The 16,656-nt window shown below is 38.3% G+C and overlaps 1 protein-coding gene across 2 annotated transcripts in view; it reads left to right on the top strand.

Annotated features, from left to right (window-relative positions):
- Window positions 1-15,809, top strand: part of SNX3 (sorting nexin 3) — a 43,451-nt gene extending 27,642 nt beyond the window's left edge. For both annotated transcript variants that reach the window (XM_032858263.1, XM_032858262.1), the window contains exons 2-4: window positions 7,465-7,560; window positions 14,194-14,318; window positions 15,678-15,809. In XM_032858263.1, the coding sequence (XP_032714154.1) occupies window positions 7,465-7,560; window positions 14,194-14,318; window positions 15,678-15,783 (327 nt within the window). In that variant the 3' untranslated portion in view covers window positions 15,784-15,809. The remainder of the gene's footprint in view (window positions 1-7,464; window positions 7,561-14,193; window positions 14,319-15,677) is intronic.
- The last annotated feature ends 847 nt before the right edge of the window (window positions 15,810-16,656 follow it).

Here is a 16,656-nt window from a genome sequence, read left to right as displayed (position 1 = left end):
ACCCACTGAGCCACCCAGGCACCCTAAAATCTTAAATTTGATTAAAATTTCATTTCTTTATTTGAAGCATTGAATGCTTTTTTTTTTTTTTTTAAAGATTTTATGTATTTGAGAGAGTGGACAGAAGTGGGGTGAGGGGCAGAGGGAGAAGCCATCTCCCCGCTGAGCAGGGAGCCTAACGCAGGGCTTGATCCCGGGGTCCTGGGATCATGACCCAAGCCAAAAGCAGATGCTCAGCCACTGAGCCACCCAAGTGCCCCTGAATGCTTTTCATTTGTATTTTTCTCTGTTTTTCTATTCTCTGTTTTCCACTCAGTTGTTTTTCACTCTGATTTCCACTCTGATCTTTATTATTTCCTTTCTTCGACTTGTTTTGTGTTTATTCTAGTTTCTTAAGGTGGAAGTTTATTCATTTGAGTTACTTCATCTTTTTTAATGTAGACCTTTACAGCTGTAGATATCCATCTGAGCACTGGTTTAGCTACTCGTTGGGTGATTGTTTGAACCAGTCATACATGTTATAATTAATAGTTTCTAACCTTGTATATTAATCTGGGAACCTTTGTAAAAGGCTCATTCCCAAGGCGCCTGGGTGGCTTAGTCAGTTCAGCATTGGTCTCTTGATTTCAGCTTAGATCATGACCTTGTGGTTGTGGAACCAAACCCTGTGTCCTGCTTCTGCACTCAGTGTGGAGTCTGCTTGTCCTCCTCCCTCCCCTCTGCCTCTCCTGGAACTTGCCCTCTCTCTTTTTCTCTAAAATAATTGAAATCTTGGGGTGCCTTAAAAAAAAGTCTTGGGGCACCTGGGTGGCTCAGGCAGGCAGGCATCTGCCTTCAGGGCCAGTCATGATCCCAGGGCCTTGGGATCGAGCCCTGCATTGGACTCCCTGCTCTCTGGGGAGCCTGCTCGTCCCTCTGCCTGCCGCTCACCCTGCTTGTGGTCGCATGTGCTCTCTCTGTAAAATAAATAAAATCTTTAAAAAAAATTAAGTAAAATCTTTAAAGGGTTCATTCCCCTTGAAACTGATCTAGTTGCTCTGAGGCAGGCCTTAAGACTGTTTTTGTTTGATTATAAAGACTGCCCAGATTGCTACCATCTGAAAACTTAACCAAGCTATACCCTCAGTGTTATTTGCTCATATGTTATACTTCCACTTAAGAAATTGTTTCAAGGTACCTAGGTAATTCTGAAGCATAACTGGGTTTAGGAACCACTGATGTCTGGGCACATGGGTGGCTCAGTTGGTTAAACGTCTGCCTTCTGCTCAGGTCATGATCCTGGAGTCCCTGGATCGAGCCCCACATTGGGCTCCCTGCTCAGTGGGAGTCTCCCCACTTCCCTGGTCATGTTCTCTCTCTCTCTCTCTCAAATAAATAAAATCTTAAAAAAAAAAAAAAAAAAAAGAACTACTGATGTCATTGATTTTAGTAGTGGTAAGATACAGAGTGGAGATTTTGGTTTGTCTCTTTTTCTCTGACTTCTTAACATTGCACCATTTATTTATTTATCTATCTTTCTGTCTATTTATTTATTTTAATTATTTTCGAGAGAGTGGTGGGGAGGAGCAGAGGGAGAGTTTTAAGAAAACTCTGCACTCAGCACTGAGCCCCACTAGGGGGCTTGATATCATGACCATGAGGTCTTGATCTGAGCCGAAACCAAGAGTCGCATGCTTAACCAACTGAGCCACCCAGGTGCCCCCCCAAAAGTGTCAATAAGTAGTGCTGACACATTAACTAGTATTTGGGTTGTAATAATTAAAAAGGTATATTTTGGAATGGTGAATAAAATTGGTGTTTTGTTTTGTTTTGTTTTGTTTTTTTAGATTTTATTTATTTATTAGAGAGAGAGAGAGAGAGCATGAACAGTGGCAGAGGGAGAAGGAGAAGCTGATTCCCTGCAGAGCAGGGAGCCTGACTCAGGGCTCAATCCCAGGACCCTGGAATCATGACCTGAGCTGAAGGCAGATGCTTAACCAACTGAGCCACCCAAATTCCCTAGTGTATAAAATTGTTTCTACAGACTTAATGAATTCCTGGCAACTTGCTTAGCTTTTTAAGAGGCAGATCATTATAATTCTTTGCTTTTTAAATGTAAAGTTTGGGCCATAGCCCTGACATAGCTTCGAATTATTATTAATACTGGGTTTCTTATATAGATGCTATAGGAATAGTTGATGTGTTTGTAGGAGCCTCTGTCTTTGCTTCAGTTTTATAATGAAACAAGTTATACAACTTTCACAGTTACACGGATGCTATTGAAAAGACCAAGGTTGGGTGCCTGGGTGGCTCAGTGGGTTAAGCCTCTGCCTTCGGCTCACGTCATGGTCTCAGGGTCCTGGGATCGAGCCCTGCATCGGCCTCTCTGCTCAGCGGGGAGCCTGCTTCCCCCTCTCTGTCTCTGCCTGCCTCTCTGCCTACTTGTGATCTCTCTCTCTCTGTCAAATAAATTAAATTTAATTTAATTTAAAAAAAAAAGAAAAGACCAAGGTTACTCAAACTCACCTTCAGCGTTTACTAGTAATAGGTACCTATGCACATAAATGAAGATTATGGCTTAGTTTATGGTTCTTGCCTGATGATGGACTTTATTTTACATGTCTCTGATGTTACGTGTCTCTGATCACTGTTCCTACAAATAAAATACTGTGGTTTTATAGGTAAAATAATAGTAGCTGGCAGAAAATAGTGGCTTCTAGTTTATGCACAGTATGAGCAATTTAGAACAACTACGGGGGAAATACGAATGTCAGGATGAGAGAATACTAAATGTTGCCTTTTGGAAGTTTCAGAGTTTTAGTCATTTAAATAAGTTAACCATATTGAAGTCTGATTTACATTTTTTTTTTTTTAGGATTTTATTTATTTATTTGACAGACAGAGATCACAAGTAGGCAGAGAGGCAGGCAGAGAGAGAGAGGAGGAAACAGGCTCCCTGCCAAGCAGAGAGCCCAATGCGGGGCTCGATCCCAGGACCCTGGGATCATGACCTGAGCTGAAGGCAGAGGCCTTAACCCACTGAGCCACCCAGGCGCCCCTGAGTCTGATTTAATTTAATTTCAGAATTCACCACTTTATTTCTCTCTGGATAAGTCTATAAAGCATTTTTAAATGAAATCTAAAGTAAAATCTATTAGGAACTTTTGCTTTAATTTGCCTCAGTAGTCTGGCTCTTGTGCATTTTCTTCAAGCCGGATAAACCTTAGAAGTGGCTAGAACAGCTGTTCTTTTTTGTTTGTTTGTTTGTTTGTTTAAGATATAATTGACATGGGGCACCTGCCTGGCTCAGTCAGAAAAGTTAGTGACTCTTGGTCTCAGAGTTGTTAGTTTGGGCCCCACGTTGGGTGGAGAGCTTACCTAACTAAAGAAAACTAAAACTAATAGTAATAATAATAATAATTGACATATTACATTAGTTTCAGATGTACAGTGTAAGGAATGATCCCATATTTGCATACTTTGTGAAATGATCACAGTAAATCTAGTTAACATCTCCTACCATACATAGTCAAAAAAATTTTCTTTCTTGTGATGAGAACGGAACCAACTTAGGAACGGCACCCGTTGTTAGGCCTCTCATGCACACACATGTAGCTAATCTGTCCAGTTCTGTGGCTTCAACGTCGTGGCAATTTCTCTCTTCTGTTTTTCTATTTCAGAGTTATTTTCCTGTTCAGAGATGTTTATTAATCCTGATGCTCACAGAGACACACCTTAGCCAGATACTCAGGGCATAGTTTAACCTTTTCAGTTTTCCCATGACCTACGCTTTAGTGTGCTCAGCATGTAGCTCACACTATTTAACTTTTTCCAAGGTCTTCCTACAGTGTGGCTTACTCCATGTGTTAAGAGAATACTGGCCAAATCCAGTATCAATTCCCTTACACTTTAATTATACAAATGGTATCATAAAATGGTATCATACTGTATGTACTGTTAGGAAACTTATTTTTAAATATTTTACTTTTTTATGTAATCTCTGCCCCCAACATGGGACTTGAATTCATTACCCTGAGATCAAGAGTCACATACGCCAAAAAAAAAAAAAAAAAAAAAAAAGTCACATGCTCTTAAACTTCTCTTTAACACATCTCAGGCTTTCTGATCAGCCTTTTTCTGAGGTTTAGTTTGTAAAAGCTGTATAATGTTTCATTTATGTTTGTAACAGTTTTATTAGATTTTGTTTGTTTTATTATCACATGCCCAATGCTTAAGTAAACTACTGAGATACATAATTATGATATAATACTGATATCTTTTTGTGTATGTGGAAATATTTGTAGGATTAATTCCTAGTGGAACTGTTGGCTTAGAGGATATATGCCTTTATTTTATTATTATTTTTAGTTTCAGGGGTAGAATTTAATGATTTCATCATTTGCATATAACACCCAGTGCTCATTCCATCAAGTGCCCTCCTTAATGTCACCCAGTTACCGCATCATCAACCCTTCTCCCCTCCAGGAGCCCTCTCTCAATTTGTTTCCTACAGTTAAGAGTCTCTTATGGTTTGCCTCCCTGTTTTCATCTTATTTTTAAGATATGAGCATTTCAAAGAGTGATAGGTGTTACCAGAATGCCCTCCTTACAGGTTGCACCAGTCAACCAGATTTTTCTCTGTCCATCTGTCTGTCTCCTCACCATCACTAGGTATTAAAATGTCCTCCCTGACAGTCTGAATGAAAATGGGACCTTACTGTTTCAACTAGCATTTCCTGTGTGAGTGAAGTGGGTCGAATGTTACTGGCCCTTTAGTCTGTGTTCTGCCTGTTTTGTCAGGTAATTCATCTTTTCCTTAATTGGTCTCTAAGTTCTTTACATTTTAATACAATTATCCCTTTGTTTTATGTTGCAAATACTTGTCTACAGTTTGTTCTTGGTCTTTCAACTTTGTTTTTGTTTATGGTGTATAGTATTTTTAACCACATACATTTTTTGTATACTTATCCTTTAACCTCCCTAATATAAGCTTCAAAGGGTTAGGGCTCCATCTCAGGCTTTACATTTCCTCAACTTACCTAGCACTAGCCCTTTTATAAATGTTCCCAAATTGTAAAAATAGTTGAATCCTCCTAAACCTGTAGTTAAAAAAAAAAAAAAAAGGTAATGACCCTCACTCTTCTCTATTTAGAAAAACAAAATGGAACATTTTATGAGGGTTAAATAAATTGAAAGTGACTGAGCAAGAGTTTATAATCAACAGTGGTTTAACGAAAACACCTCCACGTTTTTTCATTTTTATTTTGATCAAGTTGTGTTGATCAGGAGGAAGTTAACAGGCAAACTTGCCACTCCAAATGTAATGGGTAAATAATATTAAGAATTACATGATGTGACTTTATCAAAACTTTAAAGCAGTCCTCATGTAAAGAGAAAGCATAGCCAGCTGAGCAGACTAAATAGAAGAATTTTCTTTAACTGTGAACCTTTTTTATATATAATCTAAAAAATTACTAGCTAATCATAGAATGGAACGGACTTTTTCGCCTTCCCACTCCCCTTCTATTAAAGTGAATCAGATATAATCATGATTGTGTCAAAAGTTCAAAAGGGAAAATGGAAGGTAAAATGAGCTGAATTGGCACTCTTCCCTCAACATTGTACCTGTAAGCTTGATATGTTGTTTCAGAGATTAACTTTATGGACTTCCGTACCCAGAAGTATGAAAATTCGCAGGGAACTCTTTTCACAAGCTTGATCTTAACGTATTGAATAAAGAGAGCAGCTAATCCCTTTTGTAAAGTAATTTGAGAGGAGGGAATTCAAAATGTAAAATCTCACCTGCAGAAAACACTCAATTCTGTAAAAGCCTTTCTATCTTTAGACACTTACAAAGACTTAATATTTTAATGCGGAAGGGTGAACTTGGTTAAAAAGCCAATGGGTGAAATTAGAGAGAAATAATCCAGTGCTTTCTTTCTGGGAATTATCATCCTGCTCCCCAGGGGACCTAATTTTATTCCCTGTGGGGAACGAGAGTACCCTTCTGTACACAGCAAGCCAGCATCTCTAAATATAAGCTTGACTTTTAGTATAATAAGAGTCTTGTTAGGTGCAATTTTGCTCTTAGTCATTAATACAATGAACAAATGTTGTGGTTACCTGGGAAAGAAAATCCAAGTGCTTTTAAACCTCCTGTGAGATTTGGTTTCACGCTTGAAACCTATCCAGTGTTATGCCCAGTAGCATCTGTAGAAGATTCCGAGCTATAAGGTATACAGCATGGAGAAGTTAATACACTTTGGAAAAAACTGAAATTTACTACAAAATGGGTTTAAGGCCCTGAATAAAAAGCTTTTCTTGTGCTGAATGACATTTATCAGTGGCATTAAGTTTAACAGATGATCGACATTTTCTGAAGAGTAAGGTTTACATGATGGTTGATGTCTCTTCTGGTGACACTTAACTTTTCTTTTCAGCTGTAAAACGGTTTGCTGTTCTACAAGTACGAAGATCAAATTAGAGACAAAGTATAACCCATGAGTCTATAATATTAAATAGCATTTTCAGTATGGTATGGCATTAATTATGTTAGATCATTTCTGTCCCCTATAAACTTTGTGATATTATGTGCACTTTAAATTCTGTTCTTGCTAAAAAAGTCATGGTGGTATACTGCTTCTGCTAATAGCCCTTAATCATGAGCCATTTTAAAGTGGGTTTGGTGGTATATTTTCTCTTTTTCTAGGGATCAGTAAAAGATAACAGAAATCTTTCTTATTACTTTTAGAAGTAGACATAAGTGGTCCTTGCAGTCTTGTAAAGAGCAGTCTCCATTCCAACGTAACCTCAGAGTTCTGGGCATTATGTTTTCAGTTCTTAAACTTGCCCTCAGCCTATAAAGCTGTGGATCTATGAACTTGATCTAATGTGTATGACTCCTGATTTCCTACTAGTAGTAATAGTGCAGACTTTGCACTCTTTCCCTGCTAGTTTCTCGCATTTTTTTAAGAAGACCATTAAGCATAATCCTTTATTCATTTCTTTCATTGTGAAACATCTAATCCAGTCATCACAATAAAATATTTTGTATATCATGTCAAAGTAGTTAAGGTCTCTTCCGCTCTTTGAGCATTGTATGGTACAGTACTGTCTAAACTGGACAGCCATCGGAGCTAGTTTTATCCCACTCCTCTCCACTTGACATTTCTACAGCTCACCAAAATAGGAAAAATGCCCTATATTTACGGAACTGACCTCAGGCAGAATGACCTTCTAAAGCATATGTGCAGACATATGTTTTTAAAAGTTGTACTCCAGCATAAATAATACACTTGTTTAATGTTTAGCCAAGTTTTATTTTGTTAGAGGTAAAATGTCATCGTAATAACTTCATGATTTTCTTAAGGTAACCAGGCTTGCCGTATTATCAGTTTGACAAACAGATTCCTCACCCCAGCTCTGTTTTTGAAGTCCCTATCCCATGCTTCAACTTAGGAGTGATTTTTTTTTTTTTAATTTCAGACAAATTTGCCTATTTTCAAGCTGAAGGAATCTACCGTTAGAAGAAGATACAGTGACTTTGAATGGCTGCGAAGTGAATTAGAAAGAGAGAGCAAGGTAAGAACTATTTGTAATGGGACTTTAAAGCCAAAGACTCTGAATTTTAATGTTTCAGAAAACTTAACCTTGAATGAAGGGGGTAAAAGCAAGTATAATTTCTTTTTTCTGGTAGTTCAGTTTCCTCTTATTTTTTGGGAGATGGGGGAAGGCTGTAATTTTTCCTTACAACTCATTCTTCCCTTGTCTGCTTTAATGGCCCAGTTGAGGCCTTTATTAACTCACGCTTGGCCAACACTTACTTCTCAGAACTCTTTTGCTATTACTTCCTTCCTTTTCCTCACCTTCCTGTTCAGTCTTGCCCCCCCCCCTTCCCTACACCTTCCTAAGTTTCTCTTCCTCAGTACATCTCATATATCATTGTATTTGCAGTTCTTTTTCTTTTACTGATTCATAATACACTTTTTCATCGTCACACATGTACATATAACCAGAGTTTTCATAAACCAGTACTTACCTGTGATATGTGCTGATATTGTTCAGCTTAGCTTTTCAAATGATGGCCATGGTCTCATTGGTTGCTACATGCAATTTAAAAACACTGCTGTATACTTTGGTAAGAGTTATCTTCTCTTAAAATTTAGTGGCTTTGGCTGCAAAAAAAATTAAGGCAAGGCAAGGCAAGGTCTCATTCTAATGACCCTAATTTCAGCCTGGTGTCAGAAGGACATCAGAAGTTGGTGTGTTGGAGCCCTGAAGCAGGTGAAGGCTAGCTTGTGCTCATTTCTCAAGTGTGATAAGTTGAAGAAGGAAAACTTCCTTAACCAGATACCTGTGGCTGGATAGAAGAGCGATATATTACACAAATCATAGCATTCTATAGAAATGTAAAGCAGAATCAGTTGGCTCAAAAGAATATCAAAGAATAAAATATCTATGAATAAAACTAGAAATATAAGACCCACGTAAAGAAAACTTCAAAACTTTACTGAAAGACAAAAGCAGAACTTAATAAGCAGAAATGCTACATTCTTGGTTTGGAATATTCACTTTTGAAGAGTAATTTATTCTGTAAACATTTGAGAGCCATCCTGGATGTCCTTTGGCTTAACGGGTAGATCTGTGAGCACATTAAGTCCCCACTTTCATGGTCCTTATAATCAGTTGGGGAAGTTGGCTGGCGGGGATGGGAAAGCAGAAAAAATAGATATCTAGTATGTCAGATGGTGATATGCTCTGAAGAAAACAAAAACCGGGGCGCCTGTGTGGCTCAGTGGGTTAAGCCTCTGCCTTCGGCTCAGGTCATGATCTCAGGGTCCAGGGATCAAGCCCCGCAGAGGGCTCTCTGCTCAGTGGGGAGCCTGCTTCCCTCTCTCTCTCTGCCTGCCTCTCTGCCTGCTTGTGATCTCTGTCTGTCAAATAAATAAATACAACCTGTAAAAAAGAAAGAAAGAAAAAGAAAAAACAAAAACCAAGGGAAGTAGGGAGTGCCAGGAGAGTACTCTTTTTTAGAGTTGTCAAAGGAAGGCCTCACTTAGAGGTGACATTTTAGCAGTAGACCTGATCAAAGTAAAGCATTATCTCTGATAGAAATATTAGTGGTTTTTTTTTTTAATAAACTTACAGATTTATATATGAGCTTTATAATCAAAGAGAACACCAAGAAGAGTCAAAAATTATTTTCAGCATGTACGGAGCACCTGCAGACATCAGAGTTTCTCTTAAGGCTGCAGTAATTAAAACAGTTTGGTATTGCTTTAGAGATAAGCAGATAGATTAGCAGAATGTAATAGAACTTAGGGGCTGACTTGCATGTTTATTGGAAATTTAGTAACAAAAATAACATTGTCAATCAGTAGGGAAAATAATTTATATTCAGTAAATGGGGTTGAAACATTTGGCTGTCTATTTAGGAATAAAAATTTATAACTTACTATATATAAATTATAGATGGTTTGAAGATCTAAATGTACAAAACAAGTTAGGAACATTTTGGGTAACAGGAAATTATTTATGACCACAGGGAAGAATTCCCAGCTTTATTGAGATATAATTGACAACACTGTGTAAGCTTAAGGCATGCAACATAATGATTTGTTATATGTATATATTATGAAATGATCACAGTAAGCTTAGTTAATATATCCATCACCTCACATAGTTGTTAATTTTTTTTTTTTATTAACACATAATGTATTATTTGCTTTAGGAGTAGAGGTCTGTGAATCATCAGTCTTAACACAATTCACAGCATTCACCATAGCACATATACTCCCCAGTGCCCATAACCATAACCCAATCACCCTATCCCTCCCCCCGCCGGTCCCCCAGGTTTTTTTTGGTGGTGGTGAGAAAATTTTAAGATCTACTGTCTTAGCAACTTCTAAGTGTACAGTACAGTATTGTTAACTATAGTCACCATGCTCTACATTAGACCCCCAGAACATTTTATAACTGGAAGTTTGTACCCTTTGACCAGCAGCTTGCATTTCCCCCATCCCCACCCTCTGGCAACCACTAATCTGCTACTCTCTGTTGCTAGGAGTCTGATTTTTTTAGATTCCACACATAAGTGAAATGATGCAGTATTTGTCTGTCTTTGATTGATGGGAAGAAGTGTCTTGATAGGTTTTGGGCTTTGCTTAACATAGCATGTGGTGCCCCGGAGTGTTTAATAAACATTTGGGGCATGTAGACCTCACTTCTGGAAAAAATAATGGCTTCAGTGATCTATAATTCACATGCCATACAGTTCACCCATTTAAAGTAAAATTCATTGGCTCTTAGTATATTCACAAAGTTGTACAACAACCTTTACAGTCAGTTTTAGAACAACTTAGTCATTCCATAAAAGAAACCCCGTACCCATTAGTAGTCACTACCAATTTCTCCCTCAGCCCCTCCTCACCCAGGCCTGTACAAGTGCTAATTGACTTTCTGTATGGACTTGCCTGTTCTGAACATTTCATATAAATAGCATAGAGTATGTAGTCTGATGTGTCTGGCTTCTTTCACTGAGGGTGTTTTTTAACATTACTTACTCATTCTTTTTTTTTTTTTTTCCTAGTTCATTTCTTTTTGTTGCCAAATATTCTGTTGTATGGATATGCATTTTATTTATTTATTTTATTTATCCTTTCATCAGTTGGTAGACATTCGGGTTGTTTCTGCTTTTGACTGTTGCAGATAACGCTGCTGTGAACATCTGGTACAGGGTTTTTTGGACATATGTTTCTGTTTCTCTTGAATGTATACACAGGAGTGGATTTACTGGGTTCTGTGATAACTGTTTAAGGAACTCCCAGACTGTTTTCCAAAGCAGCTATACCATTTTTACAATCCCACCAATGTCTGAGGGTCCCACTTTTCTCTCTGTCCTTACCAACACTTACTAGTATCTGTCTTTTTTTTTTTTTTCTTTTAAGACGTACTTGATAGAGAGCGAGTATGTATGCATGCTTTGAGGGCAGGGGGAGAGGGAATCTCAAGCAGAGTCCTGCTGAGTGTAGAGCCCCTTGCGGGGCTTAATCCCACAACCCTAAGATCATGACCTGAATCGACTGAGATGCCCAGGTGCCTCTACAGCTAGCTGCTTTACTATAGCTGTCCTAGCATGTGTGAGGTGCCGGGTCAGTGTGGTTTGAGATTTTCATTTCCCTGAGGGCTGGTGATGTTGATCATCTTTCCGTGTACTTATTGGTCATTTATATATCTTCTGTGGAGAAATACTTTTTTCAGATCCTTTGCCCGTTTAATAGAATGTTTTGTCTTTTTATTATTGAGTCGTATCTAGAATATATTTAAAAAGTCTTACAAGTTCCTTATCAGACATGTGATTTGCAAAAATCTCCCATTTTATGGATTGTTTTCATATATATATATATTTTTAAAGATTTTATTTATTTATTTGACAGGCAGAGATCACAAGTAGGCAGAGAGGCAGGCAGAGAGAGGAAGGGAAGCAGGCTCCCTGCTGTGCAGAGAGCCCGATGCGGGGCTCGATCCCAGGACCCTGGGATCAGGACCCAAGCCGAAGGCAGCAGCTTAACCCACTGAGCCACCCGGGTGCCCCTGTTTTCATACAATTGCTGTACTTTGAGGGTCAATACTTCACTTTTAGTAATAGGCCAGTTAAATATCTGAAGAGTTTCCTGTGAAAGTTGTACTTGTATTACAGTATTGCTAAAAACAGTTATTTTCGTTTATGTATTAGTACTTTTAACCAAAATACAGTTTTTGAGGCTAGAAAGTAGGTGATGTTTAGTATACTTTCCTTTATTATGCTGGCCCAAGTATCTTCCTGTCCACTTCTCACCCCACATGTACACAAATATCTTTGGATTAATGACTGTTAAATTGGTAAGAACTCTAACGAGATCGTTTCAGACTGCTTAAGCAAAAATAATTTGATGTTGAAGAGGATCTTTGGAATCTTAGCCGAACAAGCCACTCATGATTTTTGTAGATTATTAATCCTACAACCTCACCATCCATTTCAGTGACAGCTTTGAATATTATGTTAGGAAGAATATATCTCTGCAGATAACACATAGTAATCTTAAGTTTCATGCTAAATTATGCCCTGAATTAATGGTAGTTATTTGTTTAGTATAGTTCTGGCTTCTTTTTTTAACAATAGCTTTATACATACAGGTGTTTTTCCCTGCCCATCAGATAGCCATCGTACTGGGGTTCAGTTAGTGGTCACAGTCTCTGCTTCTCAGTTGTATGGTTGCTGTAGGTTTTAACACTCAACTTCACAAATGCTGATACAGGGAGAGAGATTTGAGAATGCTAAGGCAGAGTTAGGAAGGTAAATCTTCAGACGTCTTAAACATTGGTCTTCTGGGGAGAAGAGTAGATGGATCTGGGAAGGAATTAGGAAGTTCATGTTGGGCATTTGGTTTTCTGTTCTCTTTTGCTTTTATTTTGTTCTTTGCTATTCTGTATGAAGTTGTGTTGATCTTTTTTTTTTTTTTTAAGTTTTTATTTATTTATTTGGCAGAGATCACAAGTAGGCAGAGAGGCAGGCAGAGAGAGAGGGGGAAGCAGGCTCCCTGCTGAGCAGAGAGCCCAATGCAGGGCTCGATCCCAGGACCCTGAGATCATGACCTGAGCCGAAGGCAGAGGCTTAACCCACGGAGCCACCCAGGCGCCCTGTGTTGATCTTTATTTTTTTGCCCTAGTTCATTTCTTTTTGTTTTAGGATAGAAACTGCATCAAGGGTTTAAAATTTTTAGAATGCATATAATTTTATTACTGGTGTTTACTGTTTATATTTTCTTCTTGTCTGAATTGATTCCTTACACCTTTTCTGTTGTGTGTAAGATACGGATCCAGCTAAATGGTTAGTCATATAACAGGTCTTTGAGCTTCTGTTTTGTGCCCAGGCTTTCTTAAAATTTTAAGGCCTGAGACGGGATCGTTATTTGAAGGCATTAATAGCTTAAGTTGGTGGTTTTCCACCAGGGGCAGTTTTGTCCCCCAGGAGACATGTGGCAATGTTTGGAGACAGTTTTTGGTTTTTTTTTGTTTTTTTTTTTTTTAAGATTTTATTTATTTATTTGACAGACAGAGATCACAAGCAGGCAGAGAGACAGGCAGAGAGAGAGAGAGGGAGAAGCAGGCTCCCCGCTGAGCAGAGAGCCCGACGCGGGGCTCGATCTCAGGACCCTGAGATCATGACCTGAGCCAAAGGCAGAGGCTTTAACCCACTGAGCCACCCAGCCGCCCCTGGAGACAGTTTTTATTGTCACAACAAGGGGGTGCTCCTGGGTGCTACCTAGTCTGGTGGGTAGAGGCCTGTGATGCTGTTAAGCATTATGCAGTGTGCAAGAAAGCCCTCCCCACCCCACCCCCAGAGAATGACCTGGTTCAAAATGTTAATAGTGCCATAGTTTGAGAAACCAAACTCACCTGTGAAATAGAGCTTTGTGCTGTTTAACTCAGACAAATATTTGAGCTCCAGGTAATTCCTAGAAGAGAGAGATCAGTATGAGTTGGTCCTAGAGGACAGTTAGGCTTTGAAGGGGAAAATTAGGATATTCCTATGTCAGAAGAAAGAAATTGACAGGTCCTTGGGGAGAGAGAGGGTAGTGGATGTGGGAGAAAGTTGACCTGTTTCTTAGCCTAGAAAATGGTAGAGTGGTGACAGAATTGTTGAGTATTTTATTTTTTAAATGCTGCTCGAACACAGGTAGGAAAGACTATTTGCAGATGGTATGAGGTGGAAGAAAGAGACCATGGAATTCTTACCTGCCCAGGCTGGAGAGAGTCTGTTACTATTGTAATTGAAAGTTGATTGTGGTCTCTGCAGTTTCAACTGTAGGGAGCATTATCTCTCCTAAGTGGCAGCCGGACTGTCTGGAGGCATCACAGCCTTTACTGTAGCATTGCTCGAGTGTTCTCTTGGTACACTTGAGCCTCGACAGGTTCAGGGAAAACGATAATTAAGCTACAAGCCATGCCATTGAGGAGCCGTAGTCTGATGGATTATTCTGCGTTTCGGTTATCTTGCCTCCAAACGTTGAATCTTTTTTCATTGTGTTTTTTACTGATTTTGTTTTATATTTAAACTGGTCTAACAGTGGAATGGCTGTCCTAGTGAACGTTTACTTGTCTTCATGTTGTGCGCTATAAATTTTCACAACCCGGTCAGCGTCTTCAAGAGCTTTCTTTCCTGTGTTTTTTCAGGTTGTAGTTCCCCCGCTCCCTGGAAAAGCGTTTTTGCGTCAGCTTCCTTTTAGAGGAGATGATGGAATATTTGATGATAATTTTATTGAAGAAAGGAAGCAAGGACTGGAGCAGTTTATAAACAAGTGAGTACTTTCTGTACCTCAAGGTTTAAGAGGGAATAGTGTTCTGAGACGACTTCAGGTGTCAGGTGAATACTAGTAATTTAGGTATTAAGCTGAACGGTAACACTACTTTTCTTTTTGGCCATTTCCTAACTGTTTGTGCCATTTGAATAAAGTAGAAGTATGTAACAAGTTGAAGATCATGTGATAAATATTAACACACTTGAGTGATTAATATGAGTAGCTTTGTGTTGACCTAAGTTTTGTATTTGTTTTTCATAATTTATGCAAATTACATTTAAAATTGCAGCATTTAAAAAATACAGTTTTACTTATGATTCTTTCTCATTTAAGGTATGTTCTAGCATGAACAATAAAACTTAGAGTACATATGCAATCATTTTGTTTGATTGCAGATGGAGGTGTTATCAGCATGTCTTATGTAAAGGTACACATTTAAAATGTTCATGGCAGAATGTATTTTTTTCAAAATGTAAGAAGACCTGAGATTTTGGTTTTTAAACCAAAATTTCTGCTTTTAATTTTACTCTTTTGGAAATACAGCGGTTTTTAAAAAACAAAGTAATAGAATTATGCCAGGAAAGGGATCGCTGTAATTGTGCATTGGCCTTAAATTTGACCAAATAAAATCAAATGCTGGAGAACATGGTTGTGTGAGCTTACATATTAATCAACACTTCAGTTTTTACCTAGTAATAAAGATTGAAGATCTGTGAGTGGTTAAACAGGAGGGAAAGTTGTACAAAGCCTTAAACTTTTACTTATCACGTCACTTTTGTTGTCTTACAAACATGCTTTCCTTTAGGAGAAGGGAACGCCAGCTGAGGTGGTTTTGTAATTCAGAGATAGAAGTCTGGTCACCCATCTGTATCTTATGTGTAGTCTGCAATGGAAACCTTTAAAGCAAGCCAAAAAGAAAAAAAGAAAAAACTGGACACTTACATCTCTTTCTTAATATTTTGAGCTTTTAGTGAACTTCAGTATATTTCTAATTCTGATCCTGTATCTTTTCCTTCTTTAAAATGTGTTCGTAGATTTAATGACATGTTTCACTTTTGACATTAAAATTCATTTAGGTTTCTTGTGAATATACCCAGTAATATATAAAGAAGTGAATTGGTCACGTGTTCCAGAAGCAGTGCAGAGCTGATGATTAAATGTTTTCTAAATGACCCCAGTGAGCCAAAGGAAAGGAAGTATCAACCATTTGCTGAGAGAGCATAGCCTTGTGAGCAGGCCAGAATAACACGTATTATTACTAAATCGTACATGCTTTTTAACCTTAGAAAATGTGTGTTTGACCCCCCCAGGCTCGCTTTTGAAAAATACTGGACTAAGTGTGTGTTTTTTAATTTCTAGGGTCGCTGGTCATCCTCTGGCACAGAATGAACGTTGTCTTCACATGTTTTTACAGGATGAAATTATAGATAAAAGCTATACTCCATCTAAAATAAGACATGCCTGAAATTTGGTGAGAAGGGGCAAAAAAAACCCACAAAAAACAAAAAACAAAACAAAAAAAAACAAAAACAAAAAAAAACACACCTCTCCGTGACTATTAATGGTTCATACGCACCAGTGAAGAAGTTCTAACTAACTCTCAGCATGCCGCACAAAAACTGGTATAACATGCCCTTGGTATACTAACATCCATACGCTCAGTTTGGTTTGGTTTGGTTTTGGCAGTTGACAAGAAGTTAATCTGCTTTAGTGAAAATCCCTCCTTCCAGCCTTTCTATATAAATAGCTCTTCCTTGCTGTTTTAATGTGGTCCCCATGATCGCCTCGCAGACCTGTTACTCCAGTATAACCCGCAGTGTCCTAACTAAAGTTACTGACTTGGTCTTATCTGCACAGTTTTTGTGTCCTGTTTGCTTCTTGAATCTGATTAACTAGAATATTTCTCTTATCCTTTTTAATATGTGATGTCCCTTGACCTAATTTATGTGTAGAAGCACTACACCATTGGTTTCCAGTCCCCTGTGTGTAAGATACACACTTGTGTGCAGAAAGTCTCCCTTCAGGCTTGTAATACCCTTCGCGTGGAAGATTAATGAGGGAAATCTTTATATTCTGTATAAAAACAAAATCAAATTTATATACTAAAATCATTTGTCTAAAAATTTAAGTTGTTTTCAAATAAAAAATAAAAAGGCATTTCTGATATGCACTGATTGTGTTGCCTCCGGCTGCTTCCCCCCACCCTCTTATGGCTTTCCTGCTTAACTTACTGTTGAGAGGGATTATTTACTAATTATATACTTCTCATTCCTGTAACTCCATTCCTCTTAAACAGTGGTGATATCAAATATGCTACCACCCTTTGAATTGGGGTATT

This window comes from Lontra canadensis, unplaced genomic scaffold (assembly GCF_010015895.1).
Source record: "Lontra canadensis isolate GAN:19392208 unplaced genomic scaffold, GSC_riverotter_1.0 scaffold14, whole genome shotgun sequence".
NCBI classification, from domain to species: domain Eukaryota; kingdom Metazoa; phylum Chordata; class Mammalia; order Carnivora; family Mustelidae; genus Lontra; species Lontra canadensis.
The sequence above is the reverse complement of the archived record's forward strand: the minus strand, read 5'-3'. Positions and strand labels throughout refer to the sequence as shown.